The 11411-nt window shown below is 35.8% G+C and overlaps 1 protein-coding gene across 1 annotated transcript; it reads right to left on the bottom strand.

Annotated features, from left to right (window-relative positions):
• On the bottom strand, positions 1-5828 carry LOC140244296 (thiosulfate sulfurtransferase/rhodanese-like domain-containing protein 3). The gene is made up of 4 exons (XM_072323939.1): positions 5408-5828; positions 3412-3588; positions 2234-2396; positions 1-670 (listed from the first exon to the last, which is right to left on the bottom strand). Exons 1-4 carry the CDS (start codon positions 5670-5672, stop codon positions 616-618), a joined length of 660 nt encoding a protein of 219 aa, XP_072180040.1. The 5' UTR covers positions 5673-5828; the 3' UTR covers positions 1-615.
• Positions 5829-11411: the final 5583 nt, after the last annotated feature.

Here is an 11411-nt window from a genome sequence, read left to right as displayed (position 1 = left end):
CTCCCCTCATAAGAATATAGCATGATACAATGAAGTAGAATTCATGGCCCAAAATCATCAGTTAGATATCTTTATACACTTTATTTGTTTGGATATAACAAGATTTCAAAATAATGAAAGAAAACTGCTGGTCCCGAGGACTTTACTACAACAGGATTTGCCTGTATTCGCCAGCAAAAAATTGTTTGTTGGAATCGACTACTGTACTCTCATACAACTCAAGTCTTCGAGTATACAGGATCTAACATTGTGCGATTTAAATCTTGGCAGTGGCTGAAGAATTGCTGGGCACATTTAGGGTTGACTGTGAATACCTCAACCAACTTGATGATTTGAAGAGTTGTAGATAAGATCACGCCCATGAAAAGCTTATGAAAATGCAGATGAAGAAATTATAGTTACTAAATCAAAAACACTTTTTTTTCCGATTTGGCACATGCTGACCTCTGTTAATAATTCTCATTTTCAGACATAATTGCATTGTATACAGAGACAAAATTAAAAAAAGCATGACCTTTATGACAAGTTTATGTTTTGAGATTCCTTTTTGACGTCATGATCCATCGAGTAAAATGATATTGATGCCGGGAATGGTTTGGTGGTTAAAAGGCTCGATTACAACTTGCTCTTCGCATGCCAGCCAATCCAACCTCCAGGATAATGCCTGGCCCTGTATCCATGGAAACGGCAAAAACACACACAGAAAAAGATGTATGAAATTCATCAACAGAGGGCAGGATAAACAGCAAGACAAGAAAGAAAGGGGGGGGGGGGAATACAGATAGACAGACACAGACACTTGAGCCCGAATTCACGAAGGTGGTACAATTAAAACCATGATTTAAACCACTGGAGTGCCAAGTGTCGCATGACCTACATTGTATTTCGTTACAAAATCAGTCATTTCGTTGATGAAATGATTGTTTCGTAATGAAATGACAACATTTCATCGACGAAATGATTATTTTGTTGACAAAATGAACATTTCGTTCACGAAATGACAACCTCGTTAATGAACAATGAACATTTTGCTGACGAAATGAACATTGACAAAATGACTGATTTTGTAACAAAATAGGTCATGCAACACTCGGCGCTCCATACAATTGTCCATGGTTTAAACCATGGTTTCAAGTGTACCACCTTCGTGAATTCGAGCCATACACAGAAAGTAAAAGGCTCTGTGGAATGTTAGTCTTTATATCAGGGTTATTCAGGGATGGCCAAAGAGAGATGGGGCAAAGAAGACAAGATGAAGGATGTGCGTGGGTATATCACGGATTAGGACAGAAAAATGTTGAGAGAAGTGCCCAAGGCTTCTTTCTGTCACACGAGTGCCCCTTTCGCTGCAATATCGAACCATTCTGCTTGGCAGTGAAACAAGGAATGGCAAGGGGGAGTGGAGAGTTGAGGAGTCACTTTGGATGTCACAGCATACAAATCCTTAGATAAATCAACAACGATATTTTTTAATGCTGGTCTGATTTTGTCAGTTAAGTTTTGCAGATCAATCTATTGTATTCATTTCATTAGCCTGTTATACAAAACAAAAGAACACCAAGACAACCACAAAAATTCTTATTCCAGCATCCAGGCACTAGAATAATGCAATATTGTTACATACTAGTCTTGAAATTGAGATTCAATCCTCTTTAAACCAATCACAAACATAAGTCAGATAACATCAGAGATTGAAGACTGGAGTTCTAGATATCAGGCTTTGTATGACACTTCAATAGCCAAAGAGATAATTTTGAAACTGGTTGAAGGGATGGTATAGTTTAGGTTGAGGTGGAGATTCCAATTTTAACTTTTGGCGAAATAACTACAAACCACATATGAAATATTAAAGAGCATACAATTCTTAGAGGAATTCAAAGTTTATTTGATTAAAATTGGTTTCAAAATGGCTAAGATATCGAAAAACAAAGTAAAATAAAGTAGTCCTTATATCACTTTTTATCAGGACCTCTTTGTTTCTTTGATTATCTCAGTCTTTTTAGAACTCATTTTCATCAAACAAACTTTGAATTTTTCATAGAATTGTATGCTTTTTCATATCTCCCAAGAGGTTTCTCATCATTTCACAAAAATGGATCCCACATTCTTTGCTCAATTTTCCACTAATAAAAATGAAAAAGTTGGAAACCTAAAACCCCATCTCAACTAAGCCTACACCATTCCTTTAAGAGCTAAAAAAAAAATATGCTATCGAACAGATGACACGACTCACTTGGAAAAGCCTTTCTCCCTGGCAATCTCTATGGCTGTCAGGCTTCGTCTCCCACTACGGCAGCTGAAAACGATACTCGCACCGTTATCTTTGGGTCTCGGTTTCCCGTAGCGCTGCTCAAATTTGTCATCCGGCAGCTCAAATGCCTGTTTTAGCTCATCCACTGTGAGTGTAAGTCAGAGAACATCGTAAAATGGAAACTCAGTACAGTAGGATCCATAGCACCGAGACAATTTGTTCTTTATATATCTCATATTTTGTTATATCAGTAGTCAATAAACAATATAAAACAAAGGAAATAAATTCATTAAGACCTGAGAAACTAGTTTATTTTATCAGGAATTTTGATACATGTATATCACATCTCTTTATATCAAGTTCCACTGAAACACCTGATTGCACTGTGTTGCTCGTGAATTATAAGCAGCAACCAGTACTTGCATTCTCTTGGTTCATATGGGGAGGAGCTAGTTTGAAAGGCAAATCATATTTGATACCACGTACAGTAATTCATCTCAATGTTAATATGTTGAAAGATGGCATGACAGAATATCATGCCATCAGCTTGCCGAGATCCTTCAAATTCCAGGCATAATTGTGCACACACAGGAATGTAATCTACTCCATGGAAGAAACTTTTAAAACCATTTTTGCTATAACTCACTCATACAGAGTTGCTGCAGTTGTAGTTTGGTACGTTATTATTATTATTATTTTTTTTTTTTTTGTGAGTAGGTCTTGTGTTTCTCACCATATTTTTAATTCAATAAAGACACCTATTGTGTAGATCATCCTCCATATTTTTGTCTATAGTTTGATGATCAGCTGAGTACTATTTTCCATAATTAGTTTTACTTCTTCATGTAATTCTTGCAAAGTATGCATTGCTTCTCTCATAGTATACATTGATTCATACATATATCATGTATTATATTTACTTCTTCATGTAATTCTTGCAAAGTATGCATTGCTTCTCTCATAGTATGTTGATTCATACATACATTATTTATTATATAATTTACAACTTGTGCTTCTTTACTTATATTCAAATTTGTATACTAAGTTATATGCATATCATAGCCATTTGTTTAATGAAAATAAAGTAATTGAATGAAATTGAATTGATATATCACTTCCAGGGTATACCAGGATGTCTGGTTGCCATGGCAATTACTCACAGGGGATGTTCAAGGCACCATACATCATTCCCGTCTCTTGCAGCTCCTCCTCTCGCCTGACGTCGATGAGGGTGATATTCTTGCTCTTGATGAGGCCGAGGAGCTCCTCGTGGTGACAGTTATGGGCGTCGCCCGAAAACGAGCACAGACATCGGATCAGCGTGGTCTTGGGCATGTCTGCCCACCCCCCAACCAAAAAAAAAAAAAAAAAAAAAGAGAAAAGAAATTGCAACATTTAATATGTTACACATATGAAAATATCCTAACAAAACACTACATGGACAAGAATTACAGTCAACCTTGGGTAAAAGTAAAATAAAACGATCTAAATAAAGTGTGGGCCCCACACTTTATTAGAATTGCTCTTTTTTGGATATCTCAGCCATTTCAAAACCAATTTTCATCAAATAAACATTGATTTCCTCATAGAATTACATGCTCTTTCATATTTCATAAGAGGTTTCTCATTATCTCACCAAAAAAATGTGAGAAACCTGAACTTAGGTCTCAACCAAAACTATACAATCACCTTAACTGTATGTGCAACTACTCTCCAAAATCTACCCCTAACCAAATTTATTCAACAAAAGAAAGTATAGGCCTATAACTCATCCAAAACCATCACACCAGGTGAAGTGTCATGTCTCATAATGCACTTACTCTACTTCATGTATATGGTGTAGTTAAAGGTCTGGTCAGCAGCACAAAGGCCAATCTATCCACCCATAGTGAACTGGACAGCACATAATTTACACTACAGCTCTTCAGTCTCAGATATATTTCACTACACAATGGCAGTCATGATAGTCCTTGATACCTTAGCCAATAATGTGCTATCAACAACAAACACATCCATCCAGAAGAGATAAGCCAAGCGCATCTGCAAATAATTGTCCAGGTTTCCTGCGTGTGTTTTGCCAGCCAAATTCAATTAAGGTGATAGTCTGAAGCTCATAAATAATGGATAGAGCCTACAGCTGTACATGATTCTATTCTATAAACCTCTATGCTAGACTTGAACATTTTCGTTTAAAACAAAAACAACCGAAAATTATCTACAAAAATGCTCCTCTCTTGGGTGAATAAGCATTATGCCTACACATGGTTACAATGATGCAGTAGAAAAGAAATGGAAAAAGAAAAAGCCCAGCTACAGTTTTATATGTTCCTCTTCTTTTTCAAAAAGTTACAAGTCTTAACTTTGCCTGGAATCCTTCAAAAATGATAGTCTATTTTCTTTTAAAGGGACTGTACAGTACTGCACTACTGGTTGAGGTGGGGATTCATGTTTTGAACATTCCTATTAAAGTGAGATAATGAGAAACCTCTTATGAAATATGAAAGAGAATGTCATTTAAAGAAGGATTCAACATTTATTTGATGAAAATTGGTTTTCAAATGGCTGAGATATCCAAAAAAAAAAAAAAAGATAATAATAAAAGGCTACAGGCCACGGCTTTTATTAGGATCCCTTTGTTTGACCTTGTTTTTGGATAAGTCAGCCATTTCAAAACCGATTTTCATCGAATAAACTTTTGATACCCCTTATAATTGCATGCTCTAAGACATCTCATAGAGTGGTTTCTGAATATCTCACAAAACGTTAAAAGCTAAATCCTCACCTCGACCAGAACTGTACACACCCTTTTAAGAATACAATATATCAAAATAGATAAGTATTTTCTACCACAAAACAATCCACACATAATATTTACATGCATATCTTCTGGATGACTGCTGAAATTATTCTAAGCTAAATCTCCGTCTTGATGTTGTTGTCTGGAAAAATACAGTGTAGTTGCTGTCTGGAAAAATACAGTGTAATTAAGTTTACTAAAATATTTTGTACAGTAAAGTTAAAAAAAAAGGTAAACGAACAGCTGTTCACTCAACGACATAAACAAACAGAAAAACAAACCAAGCAAAGCAAACTCGAAAGTCGAAATAAGCTCTAGGGTGTATCTCATGGATGTGTCGTAAAGAAGGTAAGCCTTACCGAGATGAAAAATTTTCAGGTTTTGTCGTAAAAAGCTTGTTTCGTCCAACTCCAAACTCGAGTTGAGAAGAGCAGTTTTAAGGTTCCGGCTGGTATTGGCAGTAGAAACCCACTGGTGACTGTTGTTGTTTGCAGCAGCAGCAGCAGCAGCGTAGCAAAACGACGGACGTGCGTGGCGGAGATGCGGCAGTGCACCCTGTCTGGCTACACCCGTCACGTTCGACACCAACCCCTGGAGCGAGAACATATTTCTAAGCAAAGACATGATCACGATGAAAGTGCCGTAAAAAACATGCGCAACATAAAACAGGTGGTAAAATGCGCATAGAGGAGCGACCAAAGTCCAAGTGATGTTAGCTATTATTGGGGCTCAATGAAGCGATTTTATTGACCGAATCCAGAGCAGCTCGTCATCCGGCATGAAAGCACAACCGGGAATGGTGCACAATCAGTTTTTCGTACCATATCGACGTGTCAAGGTTTCAGCTAATAGCTGCGGCGACATAGACACGGAGTGACAATACGTAAATACTACACCACTCTTTGTGAGAGACTGTGTGAGGCAAGTCCGATTACGTAAGAAGTTACGCTTCGACGGCTCTGCCAACAAGGCACATGACTGTGTATGTCAATGATAATATTCTTATTTGATTTATTTGACAGAGATCCGCTCCGGACAGAGAAAGTGCATTCCTTCATACTTTACTTTTCTAGAACGATGGTGTAGGTCAGCGCCAATAATCATAGCCTGGGTTAATCTGAATTTTAAATATGGGACCATAAAATTGCAGGGATGTGTGAAAAATGTTTGAGACCAAGGATCGACCTATACGTGTATAGTTCATAATAAAACATATATAAGTAAAAATATAATCCAATGCAAACGTAAGCAAAACATCGTTGTTTCTTTTTTTTAACATGGGGTGTCACTGATGAAGGTTATTTCAAGAAATGTCAAGAACTAGTGGATGGTCTAATGCCACATGCACAAGTTTCCGCTGGCTATAGCTACCGTGGCACTGATTTCTATTGATTTTCTCAAAGCATTACTTTTATATCGGTCAAGCTAACAGTTAATATTAATAAATCTAAGTATATGATTTTCAAAAGCAGGCGTAGAAAATTGAAATATTTGGTCAATTGCCAATTAACGAATCCGTTTTAGAGTCAGTTGATTCAATATCTTTTCTCGGAATCTGTATTGATGAAAACTTAAATTGGAAGAAACACATCAATAATGTATGCACTGTTTTAAGCAAAAAAAAAAAAAGGACTTTTGTACAGAATACGACACTTCGTCTCTAAACAAATACTGCTACTGTTATACAATGCTTTTATTTTACTTCACATAACCTACGGATTGGAGGTCTGGGGCGGAACAAACAAAACTTTCTTAAATCCTATTCTATATAATTCTACAAAAGAGAATGTCGAGAGTGATAACATTCCAAAGTTTCAGGCATCGCTGAGCACCTATATTGTATGAACTAAAATTATTGGATGTATTTAAGGAACATAGATACCTAATTGGAATATTTACCTATGATCTATTGAATGATAACCTACCTCATAAGGCTTCGTATTATTTTTCTCATATTGACCATACACACGAAACAAGAAACAAAGAAATGTGCAATTTTAAACTAAAAACTGTCAGAATTAGGGAAGCGATCAATAGCATATTCAGGTGTTAAAATATGGAACAATCTTTCAACTGATTTACGTTATACATCCTCTCTTAAAAAAATTTGTAAAGTCTTCAAGAAGAATTTATTGGAAGAATACACATAATTGGAATAAATTTGTTTATTTTGTAATCCACAAAGCAAAAACTTCAATTCTAGTAATATAAGTAATGTAAGTTACACTTATCAATTTCAAAATGTTAATCTTGTACATAGTGTAAATACACTTGCTTATAATGTAAATCATTTTCTTGTTGAATTTATATATTCTTCTGTATTCAAGGGCCAACGTCCACTAGCGTTGCTATTTGTTGGACCCTTTTACCAAATTTGTAAATATGTTTGTACTTTCATATTCATATTGTTGATAAGTTTGATTCTATACTTTCATGTCTTGTATTCCTGTTAATTGTATTATTATTATTATTATTGTATTCTCAATGATTGTATAAATTATCTGTGATTGTAAACTTGTAAACTTGAACTTAAATTTGGTAATAAAAATCATTCATTCATTCATTCATTCATTCATTCATTATTCTCCATTAACGCTTTCTAAAGGATCTCTAACGCTCTAGATAATCTCTTCGCAAAGGAACATAAAGCTTATATATTCTTGTTGCGGGGCTACTTTAGTAAAGAGGAAGTAAAGTAATGTTAATATGAAAAGTTATAACAGGACAAACTAGACAGGATGACAATCAAACTAGCTGCTGACACGTTACAGATAACAGTTAACATGTTTTCTCCTTTCACGTACATAGAATTTTATCGAACTAATGAATTTCCCCTCTCTCATTTTGATCATCATTAATAATGAGATGTGCGAAAACACCCGTATATATGGTATATGTTATGGTTTATATTTTGTTTTAGAGAATGAATTCAAAGACTAAAACAAAAAAAAAAGGTGGAAAACGAGAAATTTCAGATGAAAAAAAAAAAAAACAACCCTACAGAGTGTTGCATGCACACAGCTCTTTAGAAGTCAGTGCCCTCCATGCAGCAATTAGCACATTTCCAAAAGCTGTCACGCACTTTATCATCCTTGGCCCCACTTTGTTCAGATTTGTACTAATCAATTCAAATTTTGAAACTTGCTATCAAATTCGATTAGGGTCTACTTTTCTTTTCTCATCATATTCTTTTAATAATTCAGACAATTCAGACAATTCACACAATTCACAATTATTCTTCAGTGCTTTCGGTGTTGTTGTTGTTGGGTTTTTTTTTGATGAATACAAAGCAAAATGCGGACGATATGGGGCATTTGTGTGTGTGTGTGTCTTATAGGGGCCAGAAGAAACAAAAATCATCAAAATTTTTATTATTTTGTCAAAAAGTAATGTCAATATCAATATGTTTATCAATAATTGTACAGAATATAATGCGACCATAGTGCAGGGGTGGATATAGCTTTGTGATACGGGGGAGGCGGGGGGGGGGGGGAGGTTGACCCAATGACGATGGATCATGACCCCCCAAAAAGAAAAGAAAAGAAGAAGCAGAAAAAAAAGGTCTTCACATTTTTTGCTGCCACTTCTCTCCAAAAAGATTATACTCGTAATATTAAAATATAATAATAACAATAATAATGATAATAATGGTGATAATAATAATAATGATGATAATAATAACAACAATAATAATAACAACAACAATAATAATAATAATAATAATGATAATGATAATAATAATAATAATAATAATCCTATTTTTTCTTATATAAACCGCCCAAGGGGAAGTGTAAGTTAAACCACCTAAACCCTATCTGTGGCTGTACATGTATAATATACAAATATCGACTGCTTCAGAGGGGGATGGTAAAACTATTTGCACCGGGGTGATTTCTTAAACAGTGATATGCCCCGAGACTATGTCGACGGGCATGGCACTGTTGAGAAATCACTTTTCGTGCTGTGTACAAGCATACTGCAAGAAGCTTTACATGAGGGATATAGTATGTACTGTGCTGTGTGGGTTGATATGATCAGGGATATGATCTACATAGATTTCAAAATGCACACTTCATACTGCCACTGCGCAATAATCATTAATCGGCGTTTGAAGTTTCTTATGCCTTTCTACCCTTCCGCAAGTAGCGTATATGTGTATTTTCATTTTTTTTTAAACCATTCTCTCTCTTTCTTCCTTTCCATTTGCCTCACATTCATTCATTCAATCTTGCATCAATCCCTTCTCTAATAATCTCTCACACATCAGGGGCGGATCCAGGAATTCCGTAAAGAGGGAGCGCGTTTACAAAATTAAAGGGAGGGGGCGCGCGCACTCCTCCCCCATTTTTTCCTTATTTCTTTTGTTTCAACAAAAAATAAGGGAAGGGGGGGGGGGCTGCGAACGGTGCGGTTCTCCCTGGATCCGCCACTGCACATGCGTATCTGTTGTCCATCTGCATTTTACACTCATTACAGATATTTTGCCTATCCTACAATGAGGATATACGGTTGTACATACTTCATTAACCCTATAAAGCCCAAGGGGGGGCACATTGTGCCCCCCCTACCATATTTTCGTTTGCCACTCCTACACCCTTCACCCGATTTAAACCAAATTTGGTGACTTTTCCTAAAATCTTATTGCGAACATTTTGATGTATAATTTAGCTATGTCCAATATTGTTGGTTGCCATGGCAACCATAAACTGACAACCATGTACGTCAGATTTTGCATGATTTTCCATTCCAAGTTCAGTTAACAATATAATAATGGATGAAATGGGGGTTTTCTTGGCTGTAATTTGCTGAAGGACCAAATTGTGAAGTAATTATGGTTGTGAATTACCCTGAAATGGTCTTCTTATTATTTCCTTTATTTTTATATGACATAAGCGTCAAACAATAGATATAATAGAAATAATCGAAAATACAGCATTTTCCAAAGACTATCCTTTTATTTTGTATTATTTTCACACAAGCTTTGCCGGTAATATCATTTGTATATCATATTATCAATCTGCAAACTCAAAATTTCAATATTTTGGAAATATGAAATGTGATGCCAATATTATGTACCCATTCCAAGCAATACATGATAGGTTTCATATATTTCTTCATATTGTAATGAATAGCGCCCCCACATGTTGACCTTGAGAAATTTCAACCATAACAAATAGTGAAAGTTGACTTGCTTTTCCTTTGTGGTAAATATGAAAATGATTGATATAAAATGAAAAAACATATATACTGGGGATAAAGAAGTACAAAGAAAAAAAACATGATTTTAGCGTATTTCCAATGTATTTCTTTATATTTCGGTAAATAGCGCCCTCAGTGGATGACCTTGGGAAATTTTGAATGTTGGGTCATGTAGAGTATGAGTTGCTCTACCCACGTGCCAAATATGACGGTCATACATCATATAATAAAGAAGTTATATAGGGGGGGCACAATGTGCCCCCCCTTGGGCCTGGAAGGGGTCAAAATAGCTTGGGCTTTATAGGGTTAATCTAGCGAGCTTGTAAAGAATCTAGCTGCACTTGACTATAATTCAATACTTAGCACATCATAACAGTGTACATGTAGTGTGATAAAACATTCTGCTTTCATTTGTTATATACATGTACATACATTTACGTTTATTGTACATGTATACAAAATGTTAAGTAAATTTGAAGTGAAAGTCTAATCTATGCTGATATGTGAATCAGAAGTACACTGACATACAACGCAAAGAGGACCCGAGGCACTTTACTTTGCAACACATTTTTTTTTTTTTAATTCCAGTATCACAATTGAATATTCATGTGGGTGTACATATCTGTACATGTAATATGATCATTGGATCCATTACGTCAAAAATAAAGACGTACAGTATTTTACGATGTGTCTGATATACATTTGTACTTCATGACATGCACATACAATCGTATCCGGGCAATTACCCCTGGAGGGCAATTACCCCCCGGCCAAATACTGGTTAGTGGTAAGGTGAGAGTAAAGATTAGGGTTAGGGTTAGGTTTAGGGTTAGGAGTTTGGGTTAGTGTTAGGGTTAGGTTCAGGATTATGATTAGGATTAGGGCCAGGGGAAGGGTGCGGGGTAATTGCCCAGGGGGTAATTGCCCTAGACCCACATACAATACATGTACACTGTACAATGTCAATGTACAAAAATACCTTTAGTCGTAAAAACATCACTTATTATATAACCAGTAACAATAGCCCAGTTTGGAGTTAGCTCATGGGCACATTGGCACAAATGACCTTTATTTTTTCTGTCGGTTAGGAGCACTTCACTCGTTTTCAGAGCGACATATAATGCATAAACTTTACATAACAATCTATGGGGTTTATAAATCCTC

The sequence above is a fragment of the Diadema setosum genome, chromosome 21 (assembly GCF_964275005.1).
Source record: "Diadema setosum chromosome 21, eeDiaSeto1, whole genome shotgun sequence".
Lineage (NCBI taxonomy): Eukaryota > Metazoa > Echinodermata > Echinoidea > Diadematoida > Diadematidae > Diadema > Diadema setosum.
This window is presented reverse-complemented; position numbering and strand designations above follow the sequence as displayed.

Excerpts from the sequence above, each read along its gene's own strand:
- LOC140244296 (XM_072323939.1), bottom strand. The coding sequence starts at position 5,672 with ATGTCTTTGCTTAGAAATATGTTCTCGCTCCAGGGGTTGGTGTCGAAC. Across the intron at positions 3,589-5,407 it reads CCTGAAAATTTTTCATCTCG|ACATGCCCAAGACCACGCTG; the intron begins GTAAGGCTTACC and ends GGGGGTGGGCAG. Across the intron at positions 671-2,233 it reads AGGGAGAAAGGCTTTTCCAA|GGCCAGGCATTATCCTGGAG; the intron begins GTGAGTCGTGTC and ends CCATGGATACAG.